At 45.0% G+C, this 22,128-nt stretch overlaps 1 protein-coding gene across 3 annotated transcripts in view; it reads left to right on the forward strand.

The window, feature by feature from the left end:
- The window catches only part of DPP6 (dipeptidyl peptidase like 6), a 526,646-nt gene that overhangs the window by 308,680 nt on the left and 195,838 nt on the right, over positions 1-22,128 (forward strand). For all 3 annotated transcript variants that reach the window (XM_081038509.1, XM_081038507.1, XM_081038508.1), the window contains exon 2: positions 16,269-16,383. In XM_081038509.1, coding sequence (XP_080894635.1) covers positions 16,269-16,383 — 115 coding nt within the window. The remainder of the gene's footprint in view (positions 1-16,268; positions 16,384-22,128) is intronic.

Raw genomic sequence — 22,128 nt, forward strand, 5'->3', positions numbered from 1 at the left:
GACCATCTGCAAATAGCTCAGGCAGTTGTCACCTTTTCTGTCAGGGTACAAATCAGCTATTAGTATCCTAGACTCTCATCTTTGCGATCCCGCGATCTGGTGTTATACGTCCATTAATTTTCTCGACTCACTCCAGGCAGATAACAGCCTCTCTGTGTGGCAAAGACACCGTCTCTGGCCTCTGATTTTTGTGATTTTGTTGCCAACCTTCTGCTCCAACTGGAATTCCTACCCCCAACTTAAATTTTCCATTTAAGTTAGGCTCCTTGGAGAAGATGTCTCCGAGTGTTCCGTTTTTTGAATCGTGTCTAACTCTTCTACGGCGGTCATTCAGTCCATCACACTTCATTTAAAAAGAAATTGTTTCAGGCATGTTCTATCTTGACTGCCGCAAATTATTAAAAAAAGGTTTTGAGAGGAAGACTTACGTCTCCCATTTTTTTGTATCTTTTCAGCACTCAACCAAGAGCCTGTAAGTCATCGTTTACGGTGTGTATTTTGGTGCCCCTGCAGGACATGTAGCTTTTCCCTGCCATGATTTTCCCAGGAAGTGCTTAAATATATTCATTCTTGGTTTCTCTCCCCTGTCTGCATTTCCTTAGCAATGCTTCTCTAAGAAAATGCCACCCGTGGGCAGATCAGGGGACATGCTTTTTCTTTCGAACCTCAATTTAAAAATGTGGCAATTCATGTACAAAGTAAAACGTATGGCTTCCCTTGCAATAAAAGATGTAGATGCTAAATCTTCATTGCTAAGGGGAGTTGGTTAGTGGTGATGCCCCTTGGAGAGGAGTGAGGCATCCAGGCTGCCCCAGTTCTAGTACTTCCCATTCCGGGTCCAGTGTGGATGCTGAGAGCCGGGGAAACATCACACGAGCCCTGTGGAGTTTCTTCCGTTGGAGACGGTTCTCTGTCAGAGCCGCTGCTTTCAACTGTGGGCTCTGCAACTTACAAGCTGTACCTCCGCCACCTGGCAGAGGGTATTTAACCTCTGTCTCTCAGTTTCCCTCCTGTAAACTGGGCATGGTAATGGTACCCAGCTCAGGTACCATTTACCTCAGATACTGAGGATTAAATAGTTAATAGAGGAAGTACTATCAAACAATCCTGGCACATGCTGAGTGCTCAAGAAGGGTGTGCTGTTGCTCTCATCATTGCTCTGAGGGCTGGCCCTGATAGCGGTGGCAGGGATGATAGTTAAATCCAACGTTTCTCTTCTAAGTAGAAAAGCAAAAGATGGATTAGGAAGTCGTGTGTTTCAAGAAAAATGCGACAAAGCAAATTTGTTTTTAAAAGTGAAGAATTGTCCTCTATGTCTAATGTGTAAGTACAGTGTTTCCATGTGAAGGGGGCTGTAGTGCAATCTCACCAGTTACCTGGTTTGGTCCTTGGGAGATGGAGGTTGGAAAAACAGGTTGGTTCTTGATTTCCTTGAGCCAAATCTAGTCCTAGGTTTGTATGGTTTGGGGTTTGTTTGTTTGATCTTTTTCATCTTTATTTTTGAATTCAGGGACAATTTTGGATTTTCAAAAAAGTTGCAGCGATAATCCAGAGAGTTCTTGTATACGCTCACCCAGGTTTCCCCTTGTTATCATGGGAAAATTTCCCTGGTAATTCCGTGGAATTACCTTCCCATGGCACATTAGCCCAGACTAAGAAACTGAGATTGGTAAATTATTAAGAATTAACTGAAGTTTAGACGTGACTTGGATCTCACCTGCTCTTGCTTTCATTGCCTCTTTCTGTCCCAGAATCCAATCCTTAGTGCCACATTGTATTTGGGTGTCAGGTCTCTCCAGTGTCCTCTGGTCTGTGAGAGTTTCTCAGTCTTCCCTTGTTTTCCCTGACCTCGGGTCATTCACTTATACCAGTGTTGTCATCGGCTGAATCGTAGCCCCTCAAATGTGTACGCTGGCTTCCTGAGCGACTGTCCCTCGGCAGGTGACTGTATTTGGAGTGAGTCCTTTCAAGAAGTAATTCAGTTAAAATGAAGTCCTGTCGAGGTGCTTGTCCGGTATGACTGCAAGGAGGATAGGACACAGACACACGGGGACGACTGTGTGAGGACACGGGGAGGACACAGCCGTCTCCAAGCAGAGCACAGCGGCCTCAGAAGGAGCCAGCGGGACCAACCCTTGATCTTAGATTTCTAGTCCCCAGTGCTTTCAGGAAGTAAATGTCTGGTGTGCAAACCACCCAGCCTGTGGCAGTTGTTGCCAGGGCAGTATGCCGCCCTGGCAGACTAATCCAAGCGTGGGCTTATACATGTTTGTTTTATACGTTCTCTAAAATCCAGTCCTGTGTTGCTGATACTGTTGCTCGGGTTGTCCCAGCTTTGGCAGCTGGAGCTCTTTCAGGTCAGTTGCTGTGTTCCTTGGGCATGTCCCATACTTCTGAAGGTGAGTACTTCTTTTCTGGAAATAGAAGATGCTCCAGGCTCAAGGTGTATTTTTCCCACCCTGGCCCTAGAATCAGCCATTTCTCCAAAGAGTGTAGGTTCCTTTTACTTGAAAGTGGCATTTAGAAACCACGATCTGTGGTACCGGGTTTTGGTTCCTGACCTGCGGCACCCGCTGTACCATGCTGTGATTCTATAACAAGACTAGGGAGGCTGCTTAACTCCTGCCTGATAAACCGCACTCCCCGTGTTGGGAGCGTAGTCACTCTCCAAGGTGCTGATCGGGAAACCCTTCTGTGCTGCTGGAGAGAGAGAGAAACTCTAACAATATCACGTTTCAGCCCAGTTACAATCATGGTCAGAATTTATTGGTACAAATATTTATGGTCCTGAGTCATGGGAAATCTGCTGCTTGGTATATTTCTCAACAGTTTGCAACAGAAGGGGCTACCATGGGATAACGAGGTGGCCTTTTCCTAGGGCTATTCTCCTTTCTTCACATTGACCTAGGGGCTTTGGGTGTCAAGTGAATCTAGTCTCTTTTCAGTCAGGAGAGAAAGTGCAGTGTTCTTACCGTCCGTTTTATTTAGAGGAACAGCCTTTCTGCTGCTACAATGGATTTGTAATCCATTTGAGTTTTATCTATATTTGTTTTATTGATTAATGGATTGATCGATGGATCAGTGGGTGTTTCCCACAATGCTTGTATATGCTGAACTTGGTTTTTAAACTTTGAGTTTTGCTGAAACATGCAAGACACAGGAGTGGGCAAAACAATGTCGTGAGTTCTCTGTTTAATAAAGATGTCAGTGGTCAGCCAAACTGTTTCTGGTGAAGGCGGCTGCGTCTTAGGGGTTGCGCCCTAACACTGAGGTAAAGGAAGCCGGCCTCGGGGCAGGGTTTTGGCGCTGGTGTCCTGAGGGTACCAGCCAGAGTTTTGTTCCTATGCGGGCACGTTTCCAGACTGATCTGTATTGTGCCAATGCTTAGATTCTTGAGTTTGAAAAATTGCCATTGCAAACTCTTACTTTCATGTAATTGTAAAGTGCTGCAGAGAGTGTAGATTTGTGGTTTGGACATGAGCCACTGGTGTTTCCAATAGGTAGAAGGCACGTGCACCCCTGAACTTTTCATGTTCCAAGCAGGAAGGTCGGCTTTCCTTAAAACCTCTCTAATTAACAGTAATTGTCCAAAAAACAGTAATGTTCCCTTCCGCCAGAAGGAAATACCTGTAAGGAGAATGAGATATCTCTTACGCATTTCAAACAAAGGAGTGTCTTCATTCTGAGGATGTCACTAGGTCCTCGCAGTAATGAACCCTCATCCATTTAGATGGGAAACGTCAAATGCACGGTTGCTGTTTTGAATGTTACATGTCTACTAGCCGTTCCCCTTTCACGGGACAAGGGCAGCTGAAGCACGACCTCCTCCTGGCGTGTGTTCTACGGTATTAAAGAAAACATGTTTTCATCAAGCAGTAAAGCACATGTCCTTCAGGGCCGACACAATACACTGTATGCGGCTCTGTGGGTCGGTCTTACCTAGGGGACTTCACATTTACTCGGAGACACAGTGGTGACTCTGTGCTGAGGGCTAATTGGGTGTCCCAACAATGCACGGTGTGTGTCGGTTGTAGGTGTAGTAAGCTTTGTGGGTCTGTCAGTCAGGGTCATGGCAGGGACCAAAGCCAGCCCAGGTGGTTCCAGATCTGGATGGGAAGGACTGTTTGCAGAGCATGGCAGGATTAAGGGGGCAGTCAGACAGGTGAGGCCTCAGAACTGCACAGCCCGAGACTGACACCTGCCCTAAGCTGAGCTCGAAGTGTCCATGGTGGCCCCTGATAGAAGCAATCATGAAAGGAAGCCACTCCTGCCATGCAAGCTGGGCAGAGCAGGGGGAGCCCGGCAAAGAAATCTGGGGGCCTCTCCCCTCCCCACTACCAGCGCCACCCGGAAGCCACCAGCCAAGCTGTGGGGAGATGAAGTCTGTAGGGTCAGGGGCCAGCCTCAGGACACAGTGCAGAGCACAGGAGGAGCAGATGACATTTGGGACGGTGCAGAGGAAGGACACCCAACACAAGTACCGCGGAGCCTTCACTTTGGAAGAGGAGAAGGTCACAGGTCGGGGGTGGTCTGATGAACATGGTGGCCTTGCATCTGTGGGCCAGGAGGCCAGCCGCTGGTGAATGTTAAAGCACTTCTCCCTGGTCCCTGTCCCAAAGTCACATAGTCAGAGCTTTCCAATCGTCAACACGTCTTGAGGGAATTTGCTAAACTGATATGCCCTGATACAGGTACATGGTGAAACGGTCCTGTAGACAGTGGTTCTCACGCTTCAGGGTCTGTAAACATCGCCTGGGCAGATGGTAAGACACGTCCTCTTCTCCTGCCCCCAGAGATGGCAGGTCAGTGGGCTTCCGAGGGCCCCGGATCTGCATTTTCACATGCTCACCACCGAGGGGATTCTGGTGAACCTTCTGTAGCATCATTGTGAGAAATACCTGAAGTTGTTTCTGATCACCTTCCCTGTCATGTCAGTTAGTTTTCTCCTTCTGTCCTAGACACGAGGTAATTAGTATTTGTGTCATTCAAAAATCTTTGTATTACTATATAGGGAGGCAGCCATTAAGTTCTGGCCTGAGCCATTTTTCTTCAGATAAGTAGACTAATTACAGCTGAGAAAATGGAAGCAAAAACATTAACAATCTGAATTTAGGTTACAGTATAAACTTACCTGGCTTGTTCCTGCTGTATGCCACTTCCCCATAACTAAACTTTTGCCACTTAAAATGCAGAATTTGTTTTCATAGTTTCAGGTAGAAAGTATTTGACAATGTGCCATGTAAATAGGTGTCCTAAAGAGGCCACCGTAACCTACATGTTCCCTTTTCTTAGTAATGCAGAAACCTAACTGCACACGACCGTGGTGCCGCAGGTCCCCTGTCGTGTTGGCTGTTTGCTCCACTACAGAGACGCCTCCGCCTTCCTCATCTGGTGTCACACTGTGCCACCTCCCTCCCTCTGTGTGACGTTCCCTTCCGTGTTCCCCTCGGTGCCTTTGAAATTCTTTTTTTGTATTCCTTCTTTTCTCCCCACTCACCTGTGCTGTGCTGGCGTGTTATTTAGATCATTAGCCTTTTCTTACTAAAGCGCTTTTATTTTCGGGCCTGTAAAGTAACTCATCGCAGAAATGACCGAATTCCCCTCTGGATAGTTGCATCTCTTCTGATATTGGGGTCAGTGCTTGTGTAGACTCTGAAACACCTTGTCTGTTATTCTTGCTGTTGTGTGCGTGGCTATTCCCGAGGGCAGAGAATTTCATTTTAATCCTGGATCCGGGGTGTCAGGTGTGTGAGAGAGAGTGGTGAAGGGCATTGAGAGACACACAGGGAGGACCCCACAGCCTCTGAGCGTCCCTGACACACTCCCAGGCCTGTGACCCTTTCCCACCGGTTTCCCTGGTGAGGACTGGTCTCATCCCACCCTCATCCACACCCGTGGGGTGGGGGCCAGCAGAGTCCTGCTTTCCGCTGGGGGCTATACTTAGGTCCCTGGTCGAATTCTTTGTTGTGCTTTCAGCACCTTTAAGAAGAGATAAGAGCCATCATTAAGGAAGAGAGATTAAATGAGCCAATAAAACAGATATGGGGACGGGCAGGCTGACAGTGGGGAATGCTGATGGACATGTGTCAGTTGCTAAATGTTATTTAAAACTTGTTCTTGCCGTCCTCGAGTCATTTGTCGTCGTCCTGAATATGGAAATACAATGATTAGGAAACTGCTTTACCATCCTGAGAAATATGCACCATTGATTTTGTAATTTGCTGCTACCTTCTACTTATCGTAAATGGTCCATGATACATAAAAGAAATTTATGTCGGAGCTTTTCACGGTGAATAAATATTAGAAGGAAAATACATGTAGACCGCAGGCTGCAGAAATGGAATGGGAGATCCCGTGGTCGGTTTTCGCGGTTTATTTTCTCCTGATAATTTTAATCGTCACTTTGTGAATATTTTACTTTTTAGGGCATTTGATTCTACGTTGGCCCCAAATTTGACACATGTTAAGGCACGGAGAGAGACATAACCAGTCCCAGTTTTTCGCAGTGCTAGAAGTTACGAAAGGTGGCTGACAGAATCCTTCACTGACTTCCCATTGCATTTGGGATTAAGCACAAAATACGTGGCGTTGTCTGCAAAGGGGGCCTGGTTGTATCTGCGCCTCATCGTGGGACGCTCGCTGTCGCCCGGTCTCTAAGGCACATGAACGCCAGGCTCACGCCGTCTGTCCTCTGCTTCCTCTGCCTGGAGAACCCTCCAGCTAGTCACCCGGCTCGTTCCTGCACACCCTTTAACTCACACAAATTCCACTTCCTTGGAGAGCCCTTGCCTTCCCGTGGTTCCCCCATCAGAACTGCCCCCCATTACTCTGCTCCCTGACTTACTGTCCATTGCACTCAGGTCAGGTGTCATTTCACTGCCCTGGTGTCTGTCTGGCTCTCCTGTGCAGTGTGAGTGCGGGGGGAATATGTCCACTTCACCCTTGGCCCATGGTCAGTCACAGAATTGTCACACATTGCGCATGGCTAACCGCTGCCCCTGTCAACTTGACCACACTGAGCTGTCTAACGTGCCGGCATCCCGCTTAGTGGGTTAGCACAGCCTGAAGCAGCCCTGAGTCCTCCATCCTGGTCAAAAGAGAGCACTGCCCACACCCCAAAACCCCTGCACCATGCCTCCCCCTTTCCAATAGCAACTTCTCCCCCCCCCCACCCAGTTAGGCAACATCTGCATTTCACAGAAATTTCTGTCTTTGCTTACCTTTATAGACGTAAGCCTGAGCCCTGTACTTGTAGTTTGCCCGTTGGTGAACTTGATACAAACGGACTCATTCAGCATATATCCTTCAGTGTCTGACCCATTTCACTTAAAATTATGTTTGTGCTGTTCACCCAAACTGTGCGTGGAGGCGTTGGTTGTTATTTTCATTGATGCATCACATTTTATGAAACATGCCACTATGGGCGGTCACATAAGGACCCACCCCTCAAAGAGGGCCACATCCCATCAGTGTGCAGGACCTGTGGGGCTGTGTGGCACCTGGGCTATCAGGTTGTGCGCGGAGCTAAGACTGCTGGTCTCTTGTGTCTCCATGGGTAATGATTTCTCTGATGCTGCGTGTCTCTCTGTTCAACTGAACCAAATGAAAATACCATTATTAGACCGTCCTTGATGACAAAAGGAGCTGTGACATATGGGTCTACCAAATAGATCCATTGTTGCCAAGCTAGGGTTTAAAAATGCTAGAACTTTCTTTTAGAGTAAGTTGATACCTAACAGTGACTGCCTCAGGAAAAGCCCGCAAGACTGGTGTGGAGATTCTGTGGCGCCAGCTCTCAGCTGCCACTGGCTTTAGCTTGAATGACCCCTCCTGTCCCCGGGGGGGCTATGCTTCAACGCTGACAGATTATGATAAGTGTGGATTCTTGACGGCCTGTTAAGGAAATTGCTAAGTTGCACCCAGTTTCTCTGGGAAAATAACGATACGTGTTAGTAGAAAAGCCAGTCTTTTCAAAGAAAATTATATGTCAAATTAGCAATTCTTGAAATTATAAACTAAGCAAGTAGTTAAATTTTTCGCCTGGTTCTCGAGTGTAGGTTTGGCCACAAAAAGGAGAGCATGTGATTTCTCTAGTGACCTTGGAATGCCCTCTCAGATGGGACACCAGTGGGATACGGGGCTGCCTGACTGCATAGCTTTCCGTGCAGTCTGTTCAGCTTCTGTTCTCAGGATTCAGAAAGCAGCTCAAACTAGTTTACGTAAAACAGGAAATAAAATATTTCTTAGAGAAACAGGAGTGTCTTATTAAATCTGAGGGGAAAATTCCTTCAGGCCTCAGAAAAGTTAAGTCAAGAAGTGGAAAACCAACGGGGACTTTTCTCTCTCTCTGCCTCTTGTCTCTTTGCCCCTCTGTCTCTTTCCTTCGTTCCTCTCGTTCTAGAAATCTGTGCTATTTTCTTTGGAATCCATGTGCCATGTGGAAGTGGACATATCATCCACCACCACCCTCCTTTCCTTCTCATGTTTCATGGTAATCATCAAGAATAAACTGGAATATTTTAATCCTGTCTCTAAAATCCTGGAGCAGACTTCTGACCCCATTGGGGCCACTTACTTGTGTTTGGGGGGCAGTGGAGAGGGCTGACAGGATGGAAACGTGGGTCCTGGCACCACGGGCAGAGGAGAGGGGAAGCTGGCATTGTTCTGACCGATGCACTTGGCACACCACACCTGAAGGTTGTTCTCAGGGTGGCCAGCCTGCCTGAAACAGTGCGCTCAGATTATTTTAGTCTCTACCATTCTCTTACTAGTGGTTCTTGCCTTTGAGACTTGTGTCTTAGTGACTTAATATTTATGGAGAGTCTGCGAGGATGTTGACCTTGAGAAGTGCCGTGTTGAGCTTGCCAAAAAGCTGCCCAGCCTCAAACTTGTCTCAAAATTGCCTGTGGCTTTCGGTGAGTCTGTGTAAAGACTCCCATGACCGAAACATGATTTGAGACATTGCAATCATACACAGGAATGCGAAAGATACGAACGCTCAACTTTACATTCTGCGACCGACTTCTGGAGTCGTATTGTCACTAGAAGGGATTTCTCCTGGGCGTGATAGATGGTGACACGTCTTCTAACTACAGTCAGGCCACAGCGCCGTTGCTTGTGCTGATTTATGGGACAACACGGCCCCTTTAAAACATGATATCAAGTTAGACTGCGCTCCGGAGGTAAGAATAACTAAGATTTTGAATTTCATCAAGCAGCTGTAAGGCAGAGGCAGTTAAAATGAAGAGCCTAAAGACATTTGAGCTCTGGTGTTGACTTTGCAGGTAAAAAATAATGAAGAAGAGGTTTTAAAATATCTATAATTATAGCCAGCCGTTTGCCTGTTGCTGTTTTTCTAGAAGGACTGGTGGAGCAGGAGCTCGTGTTCCAAATGCAGTTTTGCTGAGCGGCAGGCAGAGGTTGACAGCTGCCTTGGTACCTGGCGGTGGATGTGATTTCAAAGTGCTCTGCCCTCAGGCAGGAATAGCAAGGCATGTTATGCAAAATAGTCAACTTCAGAAATTTCCAAATTCATGGGAAAGGAGAGTGGATCCCTGGCCGTCCCTGAGGCAGATATACAATGGGTAGTGGGAGCCCAGGAGCACCCGAGTGGAGGACAGCCATGAGAGACCCCAAGGAGACAGGTGGAGACTGTCGACAGGAGGAGGGGCCCCTGAGAGCGTCTGATGGCCCCGGGAGGACCAGCTCCTCTCTGTCACTCAGATGCTGATGTCTCATAATTAACTGCTAGGCCTCAGCAGTACAGCTTGTCAACCAAACTTAATTTCTAACGAATGACATCAGTGGAAGTTTTCTGCAGAGAAAGGTTCCATCCTCCCCGACCAGCGCTCTCCTGCTCACTCACGCCCAGCTCCCATCTGCTCAGCCTGCCCCAGACCTGTCGTCTGTCATTGACATGGAATTGGCATGAATCAGTACCTTGTGGCCACAGCCCTCATCCATTCCACACACTCACAAGGAGCCAAAGCGCCGCAAGGCACTGAGGAGACAGAACAGCACTCGCGAGGGGAGCGGTTCAGGGAGAGGGAGACCACACAGCCCCCCGCTGGACGCCCGTCCACTCAGGCAGCAGTGGCTTCTATCTTCACTTCTGGCCTAACCTGTGGAGCGCCCCTTGCTTCTGAGGGGCATAGATCCTCCGGAAACTTTTTAAACCCTCAGTTCCCTAAACGTGGGCCTACTCTTATCCTAGGAAAGGCCGCTTTCAGTATTGGGGGCCAGAATCCGTCTTCCCGTCATAGGTAGTAATAGACTTCCGAAAGCTCCCTGGCAGACGAGGCCATTGATTGGCTCAAAGACAGATGATTGTGAGAGAAATAATTGAATTCACATCCTCCTGCCCTAGTGAGCGGGCCATCTGGTTGACCCCTCTGTCTTTAGCAAAGGGAAATAAAATGCAAAACTGCCAGCTGTCCCCATCACGGCTGGCAAGGTCTGGACCTTCGTTGTCACTGCAGTGTCAGCCCTCCTCCATCACCCTCGCCAGCCCTGTGTCTGCAGCTTTCCACGCTCCGAGCTTCTGTGGCCATGCTGCTTCCTGAGGAAGAGGGCTTGGTTTGCTGCAGAAGTCGTCTTCTGCTCACTTCTGCTGCCTGTTACTCCTTCCACCCCGTTAGCTGCATGGGGCTGTGCTTGCAGTGTAGAAAACAAACATGCCTGGTGATGTGCCCCGAAACACGCCAGGGGGGTCTTTGCTGCTTGAGCAACGCATCGCTTTATTGTGGGGCCACATAGCTGTGCCCTGGATCACCCTACTTTGAAGGGAAATTTCTGAGTTCCCCTCCTTAGAGCTCGGGAGGCAACAGTGACAAGTGGACGAAAGGAAGGCAATGTTCCCGTGACCGTACCTTCCTCAAGTTGTGTAAAAAAGTGAATGTGCTTTGACTTCTTCCCATGCGATGTAGCAGATGTTACTGAGACATTATTTGGTAGTGACAGCACTAACTAGTAAAGCGATATCTTATGCTCCTATGAGGTTTATAAATTACAATGTGCTTTCACACACATTTGCATTGGTCCTTATGACACCTAAGCAATAGATTCCTTCTGTCTCCCTCCCTACTTTCCTCTTTCCTACTTTCGTAGCTTCCAGTTTCTCTAACCATCACTCAGGGTTTTCATTTGACTCTCTGCTCCTGATCATAAGGCAGGAGGTGTGATAAAGGTCGCAGGAGAAATTCTGGGATCTGCGTGAAGCTCAGGCCAAGATGAGATGCGTCCGACTCTAACAGAGAGGAGAGGTTGTGGGCGCATGACCTGATGTCAGCGTTCGGTGAAGTCATCCTGGGGGAGGGCAAGGGCATTGTGCTGTGGGGACCTTCTGGCACCAGTCCCCAGAACGTGGTGTCTTTATGATTCTAATTTGTATTTCTTCCACTTCAATTGTACAATCCCACATAAAGCATCAATCTCTGATCACAAATGACTCAGGTAATAGCACCTGAAAAGATGAATTTTGTATTTCAGACATCAGACAACCTAGGAAAAGGTTTAGTCTGTTTTCAGTTCCTTGTTTTCTTTTTGCTGGTGTTAAAAATAAATATGAGCAACTCTTCTGCCACCGGGAGTAGACGATTGCCAACTGTAGATGTCAGCTTGCATTACGTCTTTAGGACCCATTGCTGTTTCTGGCCTCATTAATGTACCTGGGCTTGTTAACGCTTTGCTTTCCATATCAGTCACCAGTAGCTTGACTGCCAGACCTGCCAGCAAACGACAGAGTCGCATCCCAGAAGGGCACTCACAGATTCGTTCCTTCAGCTCCCTGAGCACTGTGGCGACCCCAGTTTTTAACAGACCTGGGAACAGGAGCACACTGTGGTTACCCGTCCTTAAGCAGCTTACCGTCTGCTGATGACGTCAGGCGATGCGTGAACAACTTAGTAGTGCAGTAATGTCCCAGGAAAGCATTTACAGAGTGTCGCAGCTCTGTCTCGGTGAGAGAGCAGTGAACTCCGCACGTGAAACCAGGCAGGGCTCCCCGACATGTCCCAGACGAGAACTAAAGAACGTGAAGGGGGTTTGTCTGATGGCCAGAATACAGAGAGGAGCGTCGGGAAACAGAGATGGCATGTGCACCGTGGGGATGGGCAGGGGACGTGGAGGGGAAGACTTGTCCCAGGAGCAGTACACTCTGAGCAGCGAGGGAAGAACTTCGCGTGGCTCAGAGGGGAGGGGAGGAGCGCAGACTCCCTAGTGATGTGCAGAGGGCTTTCATCTTGAAGACAGAAGCCAAGAGCCTCAGAGAAGGGCTCTAAATGCAAAAGGGAGACAGAAATGCGTCCTGACACCGAGGAGTATGTGAGCCACTCCAGATCGCACTGGGGACCCACCTTTTCTGTGATGTGCCCAGAACCCACCACTTATCACCACCACCACCTGGGACAGACCTCCATCACTCTGGTTTCCTTGCACCTCCTCCCGGCTGCATTTCAGTTTCTGTTCAAATGGCACTTTTCTACCAGATTACTCTGACCTCCATATATCCAATTATCTCACAGGACCCTCTCATCCTGCTTTTCTCTCTTTCTCTTAATGGGTTTATCTGTTTATTATTTGTCCCCTCATCCCTGCACTAGGATACAAGAAAGGAATATAGAAAAAATGAAAGCTGTTCAACTTGTTGGGTTGATAACAAGGTTTTTGTTCTGTTCGATGTGGTACCCAAGGTTCTTAGAACAGGGCCATGAAGAGTAATCCCTGGATAACTGTGTTGGATGGATGGATGGAGGATGGAGGATGGAGGATGGATAGATGGATGGATGGAGGATGGATGGATGGATGGATGGATGGGTGGATGGATGGAGGATGGATGGATGGATGGATGATGGATGGATGGATGGAGGATGGATGGATGGATGGATGGATGGATGGATGATGGATGGATGGATGGATGGATGGATGGATGGATGGATGATGGATGGATGGAGGATGGATGGATGGATGGATGGATGGATGATGGATGGATGGATCAATGAGTGCATGGAGGATTTGTTTACCTTCTTAGAGCAAATGGTTGTAATTGTAAACATACTTTTCCACTTTAGCTGGACCTCCAAGGCATGTATGTAGTACCAAACAGAACAGGGAATATATTAGTGTCTCATTTTTACCATTCTAGGAAAAAGTATAAAATTCTGCTGAGAAATAACACTGACGCTCAGTGCTTTGGGGTAATTTATTAAGTTTCCTGCCCTTCATGGGAAGCAGGATCATTTCCACTCAAATTTTAAATAATTCAACTCCATAAGTTAAGATGAGAAAGTCTGAATTTGGGGATCCAAATTAGATGTTCAAAGAAACATATGTTAACCTGCATCCAAAAACTATCTCTGTGCTCTGGTTATACCCATGTGGAAATTAAATGTGCATTATAGACCAGGACAAGAAAAGAAGATGGAAAAAATGAAAAATTTTGTTTCCTTGTATTAGAGAGATTGTTAATTATGTTTTTCCTCTTTAATTTGTTTCCTCTTGTTACAATATTGCTGTGTAGAAAAAAAAAATTACCTGCACTCTGAAAAATGAAATTCAGCAAATGAAAGGTCAATTTAATAAAGAATGCCAGCTTTCCTGTGGGTATAATTACCCTGCTTTTTAAATGTAAGAATGTTGCCTGAAAGGGAATATGACACATTTGTTCTTAAGAAATGGTGTAAATGATCCAGAATCACTTCGCTGAAGTGGGCTGTGCTATCAGCGCTGGTTTGGTTAGCTGATTATGCATTCTCCCATTCGATCAAGTCCACCGAAGTGGTTTTCTGTGCAAATCCTTAGTCCAGTGAGCAGAGCTTTTATCCTTTCTCTGGAACTGTCCTGACTCTCATTCATTTTTCCACCCACAGTAGTAACGTCACAGTTTTGCATCTTGCTTTCCCATCCTGTATGTGTCCATAGAACTTACTATGTATTACATAGAACTCTACTGTATTAGGCACCTTTGAGGTTATTTCTTTCCACCTTCCTCCCTGGAGGACTGACCCGCCAGGGGCCCCGTTAGATGCTTACCATCCTGCTTACTTACCTGTGAAGCGCCCACCCTTTTACTAGGCAACATTAATGTCTGGAGATGCTGAAGTTGTATTGATACACAATTCTGTGTCTGGAAATTTCCTTTTGGTTCCAACTCTACCTTCTGGAGCTATAAGAATAAGTCTTCTTTCTCTTCCATGTGATGATGAAGACTAAGCATTTAGTTTCTGCATCTGAACACCCCCTTCAACCTTATTTCCTATGACATGTATAGTAAATGTCTCCTGGTTATCTCTGTAGACACATTCTCTCCATCATTATCTCTGGCAATACCCAACCATGGACCTGGACATTGTATTGTGGGTGTGTTTGGATCAGAGACGGGGCACGTTGGGAATGTCAGAAGGACTTTTGTCCCTGCAACATGTGTTCAAGAGTGCTCTTGCAAGTTAATCAGTTACACTGCTATTAATAGCTGGCCACAAAATTGACAGAAAGCAAACGTCCTAGGCTTTTTTGCATGTAAACTTGGACGGATGCGTCAAACAGAGGTGTTTAAAATAGAATTTAGAATTCTAGATTATTCTTATTAGAAACAAGATTTCTACACAGATCGCTTGTTTGAGCTGATGGAGACAGCAACATTAATTTTATCATTCTGGATCTGGAATAAGATTTGGTATTGAGTAGTAAAACGTTTTGGGTTTTGATGGTGCCCCTGGGATTTAATATGATCAGTGTTCGAGAAATGTCTGTCGGGCTCTGCGAGAGACTGCACACATTGCATTGGTCGTAGGAAGAGTACTGCTTCAAGGTTTATGCGAGTCACAAATTTAGTGAGAAGGGATTGTTTTCTTTGTAAACGTGGGTCAAGGGAAAACCTGCCGAATCAGCAAGATCCGATCACTTCCCCTGGGTATTGACCAGTGACTTTCTCATGTAGAAAATCCTACCCAATAGGAAATGAGATTGGCAGAGCCACTTGTTAATAGATAAATTAAATTCTGGATGACAAATAAGAATACCGAGAGAAATTTCTAAATAACGGGAGAGCTCTTTCCTGCTAAGGCTCAAATGGCTCTCAAAATTTGTCTTAATTTGATAACCTAGATAGCCAATATCAAAAACTGGCATGTCAGGTATCAATTATTTGCCATTGTGTGGTTGAGTATTATCTTTACTCTGATTTGCAGCAATTTGATATGTTCTAATGATCTTAAGTTTTGGGTGATGATGTATTTGTGTGTTGGAGGCCATCTCCATTCTAGTTCGTCTTGACTTGGAGTTAATAGGGATTACAGTTATGGGCTATAACAGAGAATGTTTGGCAATCTATGTATAGGCAGAAGTAGCAATCGTCCATTTACAGTGTGACCATATGTCTTTACTTACCCTGGGGAGTCCCAGTTGCTCTTGTGTAATTAATAATTATAATTTTAATATAAGACTCTTAAATTCTTAACTTATTATTAATGATCAATTTTACTTTTTTGTCTCAAAGTATCCCAGTTTGGACTATAAATTATATAATCATTCTAATTTGAAAGACTCTGAAAGTTTGGTCTCAACAGCCAATATGCCTGATTAAGATCCTAGATTTATTTAACCTTTAGCCCCCTTTAGCAGTGTCTCCATAACCCCCCTCCCATCCCCAATTCCTCCTACAATGCAAATGTGGTTCCCTGGAAGGGACTCCAACCTAGAATAGGGATAGGTGAGTTACCTGGTGAAGACAGACCTGGGAGACCTTGAAGCGTTGTATGAGCAGCTATAGAAGGAACAAAAGTCTCAAGAGATGGTGAGCAGTGGGCAGAGATTGATTGAAATTGGCACATAGAACATGCTAAATAGACATTTGAATTTGGTACCCTGAAATAAAAGCTACCCGGGTGATGTAAAGAAAGAGAAAGGAGAGAGGACTAAGGGCTGGAAGATATAACCTACTTGGGTTTCATTGTGTGGGAGTTTATAGGCTGGCTGCCACAAAGAGAAGACTCTGTAGCTACACTGTGTTGTACATCCTGGTTTATTGGGTGGAGAAACAGTAAGTTCACACAGAAGCTGTAAACGTAAAATACGAGATTCTTTCTTAAGATAAGGTTTGCCATGACGCCAGGAGGATAGCAGGACAGAGGAAAGCGTGAACTGTAGCCTCCAGGATGAGAGAATATGCCTTGTTTACTGTGTCGTATCTTGGTTCTCGACTAAAGTAGAATGTGTGTATTTGGCTTGTTTCCAATTTCACTCATCGTGTTTCTTTTTTCCATTATTTTCAGGAGCTGGTGGGGAGTAATCCCCCACAAAGGAATTGGAAAGGAATAGCAATCGCACTGCTTGTGATTCTGGTGATCTGCTCCTTGATTGTCACTTCAGTCATACTGCTGACACCAGGTACTTATTTTCCTTCTTGGAGGAGTAACTCACCGTGTAGAGAAAGAGCATAATTTTAGCTTGTAATTGTTTAAAAGTAATTGTCTCTTATATAAGTTATGTTTCCCAGGTTCTAATTCTCATTGTGCCATATGGTAAAATGATGTTATACGTTTTCAGTGGAAAAGATCCACTTCATATGCTCGGAAATTGTTTATACAGTTGGTGACTATCGGAAATGCTTGGTATCTATTAAAATTCGCAATTACTCATTTGTGCTTGATGAGCTTAAGGGCAGTGGCATATTATAAATAGAATAATTTTATATATCTCATACTATTCCTGGGTATTCCATAGCATCAAGGATGCATTAAGAAAATTATTAACACAGCATATATTTTGCACAGGCTAAGAATAAAATACATATTAGATATGACTGACGCAATAAAGAAATATAAAAAGGGAGTTAGAACTCAGGGAAGAATAAAACACAAAAGTCATCAGCAAAAACCTACAACAAAGACATGTGTGCACATGGACTTTGAATATTTCAAAAGTAAGTGGTATAAAAGCGTACAGGAAAGAGAGAGATTCTTTGTGAGAAAGTTCGTGGAGACGGTCAGATGTGACGTGGGCTGTGACAGACTGGTGAGATAAGGGAGAGAAGAGAGCCTCTTCCTGCAAGATCACCATGTGGAAGTTATGATAGAAAAATGTTATGGCCACAAACTGTGTGCAACTGTTTTATCCATTCTCATTGTTAGATTAGGTGCCTGTTTGTGTGAACAAAAACATGTTTCAGTCCTCAGTAAATAGACTGTGCCAGTGTTAGACTTAAAGATGGAAAAAATGCAATGTAAAAAATGTTGTTTTGATAGGTACAAAAAGTGCAGGCAAATTGTGGTGTATGTTTAAACCATAATCACAAAACTTAAATGAAAAACAGAGGAATCGGTACCCTGAGACCCAAACTACATAAGTATATCACAAGGAAAGAAAACTATAAACCAGCATCTCTTATGACTATAGGTGCAAAAATCTCAACAAAATACTAGCAAACTGAATCCAGCAACACATAAAAAGGATTATGCACCATGACTAAATGGGATTTATCCCAGGAAAGAAAATTTGGTTTAACATAAAATCTAATGTAATACACCCATGTTAATAGAAGAAAGGGGGGAAAACCAACAACATGATCATCTCATTAGATGCAGAATAAGCATTGGACAAAATCCAAAATCCTTTCATGATAAAACACTCAAAAAGTAAGAATAGAAACTTCCCCAACCTGATAAACAGCATCTATGAAAAGCCCATAGCTAATATCACAGTTAATGGTGAAATACTGCCAGCAGTCCTCCTAAGATCAGGAATGACTGTTTCTATTTAATATTGTTTTGGAGATTCTAACCAAGGCAGTTAGGCAAGAGGAAAAAATGACATCCAGATGGGGAAGAAAGAAGTAAAACTATTTCTATTCATAGATGACTTGATGCTGTATATATAAAATCTTAAGGAATACACACACACACACACACACACACACAACCCTATTATAACTAACAAATGAGTTCAGCAACCTTGGAAGATCACATCTTTATTCAAAAATAATTTGTATTTATATACACTAGTAATGAACAATTCAGAAATGAAATTAAGAAATGATTCCACTTAGACTAATTTTTAAAGTATAAGATAAGAGGAATCAATTTAACAAAAGAAGTATAAGATTTGTCCACTGAAAACCACCAAACATAACTAAAAGAAATTAAAGAAGACCTAAGTAAGTGGAAAGGTATTCTATGTTCATGGATTGGAAGATGTAATATTATTAACATGGCTGTGATTCCCAAATTTATCTAGAGATTCAACTCCATCCCTGTCAAAATCCAAGTTGTTTTTATTGCAGAAATTTACAGGCTGAATCTAAAATTCATATAAAAATGTGAAAGACTTAAAATAGCCAGAACAATTTTTAAAAAGAACAGTTAAAAGACATATATATATATACCAATTTTAAAACTTGCTCTAAAGCTACAGTAATCAAAAGATTATACTATCATAAGTATAAACATAAAAGATCAACGGAATAGAATTGAGAGTTCAGAAATAAACCTGTATACAGCTATGGTCAGTTCATTTTTGACAAGGGTGCTAAGACCATTTGATGGGGAAAAAATTATCTTTTCAACAAGTGGTGCTTATACCACTGGGTATATACATACAGAAGAAACAAGTGTGGTTTTACCTCACACTATATACAGAAATTAACTCAGTGTGGATTAACCACCTAAATATAAGAGCTAAAACTATTAAACTCTTAGAAAAAAATAGGTAAATCATTGTGACCTTGTATTAGGCAACTGTTTCTTAGATATGACATCAAAAGCACAAGCAACCAAAGGAAAAAAATAGATAAACTGGACTTCCTCAAACACGAAAACTTTTGTGCCTCAAAAGACACAATTGAGAAAGTGAAGACAACCAACAAAATGGGACAAAATATTTGCAAACCATATATTTACTTCAAGTCTAGTATCCAGACTATATAAGGAACTCTTACAACTCAAAACAAAGTGACACATAATTTAAAAAATGGGCAAAGGATTTGAATAACCGTTCTCCAACAAAATACAAAAGGCATGAGAGAAGATGCCCACCATGATTAATCATCAGAGAAACACAAATCAAAGCCACAGCGAGAAGCCACTTCACACCCACTAGGAGGGCTGTATTTGGGGAAAAACAAAAGTATTGGTGAGGCTATAGAACCACTGGAACCTTCACACATTCCTACTAGGAATGTAAAATCGTGTCACCTCTGTGGAAAACATTCCGGTAGTTCCTCAAAAAGTTGAACGTAAAGGTACCCAGTAATTAATTTCAACATATGACCCAGTAATTCCACTCCAGATGTGTATCCCCCAAAATTGAAAACATGTGCTATGGAAACTTGTACACGAGCGTCCATAGCAACTTTATTCGTAATAGTCAGTAAGTGGAGACAACCAAAATATTCTTCACCTGGTGAGTAGCTGAACACAGGCGGTCTGGCCATACAGGGGACATTATTCACGAGGAATGAAATACTGACATATACTGCAGCATGGATGAAGTTTGAAAGCATTACCGAAGGGAAGGAAGTTAGGCTCCAAAGCCACAGGTTGTCATTCCAGAAAATGCAAGTGAATGGCCACAGAAAGGAGAATAGTGGTTAGAGTCTGGAGGAGCGGAGAATAGTAAGTGACTGCTAATAGGTGTGAAAACATCGTAAGACACTGTACATTTGGAGACGTTTTAGGTTGCAGCAAAATGCAGAGGAAGGTACAGAGGTTTCCCATTCACCCGCCCCTACCACCCTATCCCCAGACACCAACAGCCTCCGCCATTGTCAACACCTGCACCAGGTGGGACATTGGACACAATGGGTGACCCTCCACTTACACATCCTAAGGAGATGTCTTTTGGGGGTGATGAAACTCTTCTGGAACTTCTGTAAAAAGTGCATTTTATCTCAGTTAAGCTGTTAGTTTAAGCAATGTTGAGAAAGTTATAAACAAACCAAAAAAGAAGGGTGCAATTTGGCCATTTGTATACTGAAATGCCTTAAAAACTTACTTAACTTTGAAGCCATTTCAGCAGCAATTCTGGAGCGTGTTTCCGCTCCTTGAGCGGGGGCGGGGGGTCCTGAATAAGTCAGAGGGGCCAGAGACCTTGCAGTTGGGATGCAGTGCAGTGCGTCTGACTGATCAGGAAAAATCGATTCTGCTGCTGAAATTGAAACGAGTAGAGTTGAGAGGGATTAGGGGAGGATTAATGGAGACAAATACGCGTTCTGCTTTGTGACTATGCTGCTGATGAGTCGACTTAGCTGGGAACATTTGCAGATGCATGTTTTAAAGGAATATAAAGGAAGCCAGGGCCCCCTCGGGGCTTGAGGACCCATGTTCCTACCTCTGGTTTACTTCGAACAGAGCTGTGCCCTATATAAGAAAATGCGTATTGAAGATTTCATTCTGCCGTTGTCCAGCAGTCACTGGGGGAGCCCAGAAAGCAGCAATGTTTTAGGTTATTTGTAGACACACGTGAGCGTTCGTGTCGCCCAGCGTTGGAGGGCTCCTGCCATCGTCATTTTGAGGTGGGCTGGAGTGGCTGCCTGGAGCTCCTGTTACCAGTGGTCCAGAGCCACCAGCCTAGGTGGAAAATCTCTGCACAGGGTACCTGAGTGCGTAGCACCAGTTCTGAGACCCTTCCTTCCACATGCCCCGCTCCACGCCACACGGGAGGAGAGCTGGCGCTCTACGGAAGCACGTCCAGTCCTGTGCTCTCAAACGCAGCCGCTCGTCCTAAAGGACTTGACCTCCAGCCCTGGTATCGCAGAAGCAGTCACAGCAGCAATCCTCCGCCATTAAACAGGGCGTCCAGCCATGGTCCACCGTTACCTGTGACGCTGATGGCCAGTTTTCAGGGCAACAACGATGAGTCAGAGGCGTCCTTCATGGTGGGGCTCCAGGGACCCCGGAATTCCAGAAGAGGCTTGGAGAAGCGGGATTTCTTCTGTTCTCTGTTGCAGCAACAATGTGTCTGTGCTCTGCCTAACCCTCAGCTCTCCAGGATTCCCTTCTCCAGGCTGTGCCGCTCAGCAGCTGGTGACTGAGGTTTAAAACTGCCGGACGTGCCAGTTCGACACGAGCAGCCTCCTGCCACCCCCACCACCACAGCCGTCTGCGTCCACTCTCCCAGCTGTGGCAGTGGCTTGGGCACTCTGAATTCTGTCAGACAGAGGACAGTGTCACGTCGTGCAGCCTGCCACAAGCTCCACAGCTTCCTGCGTCCACTCGCATGCAGTCGCTGCCCACTGGTCACGTGGGAATGAGCCCCTGACAGAGCCAAGGGCATGAAACTAAGTGCTGGGTACAATGTGAGGAGGGAAGTCACATACTGTCCAGGAGAGCTCAGAGTCTGCCGAAAAAGACAGACTGTGCACAGCAGCATTTCGCAGGAGTGTGACCATTGAGCCACAACAAAACAAGTCATCCGCAGGGCTTGCTTAAAAGCCTCCGGAGGAGTGACGAGAAGTGAACCATTCACCTACAGACTGTGAACATAACTGAGTGGCTTCCACGGGATGAGGGATGCCGTTTAGTCTTGAAGATGGAGAGTCCTAGTGCTAAGTAATCAGCAATCACACATGGACACACCTGCACAGTCTCGGGTGCCCTCCCACGGCGTCAGGATGGCCACCCAGCCTGGCTTCCACTGCCATAGAGTGACTTAAAAATCATATTGTGTCCTTTTCAAAAATAATCTTTTTTCAAGTACTGTCTGTTTCCAGTCTTGTATTCTGGTTTATTGAAACTCAGCTTATAGTACTTGCGTTCTACGTACCCCCAGAGTCTGTTCTGAACTCACTGGAGTCAGTCCTTTGGTGAAAGCATTTTCCGTGAAAGTGTTTCCGTGTCCACATGGGTCCCTTTCCGTCTCGGTACGAGCCGTCATCTGGGCTGTCTCAGGACAATCACTCCCAGCGACAACAACCTTGTTCTGGAGTTCAGTCTAATTGTCACCAGTTTTGCACAAGTTATGTCGTAAAGATCAAATTAAAAGTGTTTAAGGCAATCTTAGTTCCAGGGGGATTCGCCAAATGAGAATATGTCCTTTTCAATTTTGTCATTCATTCCTCCCTTGCTGGTCTGTGCTCTTTTCTAAATTTCTCTTTGGAATAATAGACTCAAAGTTACCCTTTTTTATTTTCAGGTATTA

This window comes from Rhinolophus hipposideros, assembly GCF_964194185.1.
Source record: "Rhinolophus hipposideros genome assembly, chromosome: 25".
NCBI lineage: Eukaryota > Metazoa > Chordata > Mammalia > Chiroptera > Rhinolophidae > Rhinolophus > Rhinolophus hipposideros.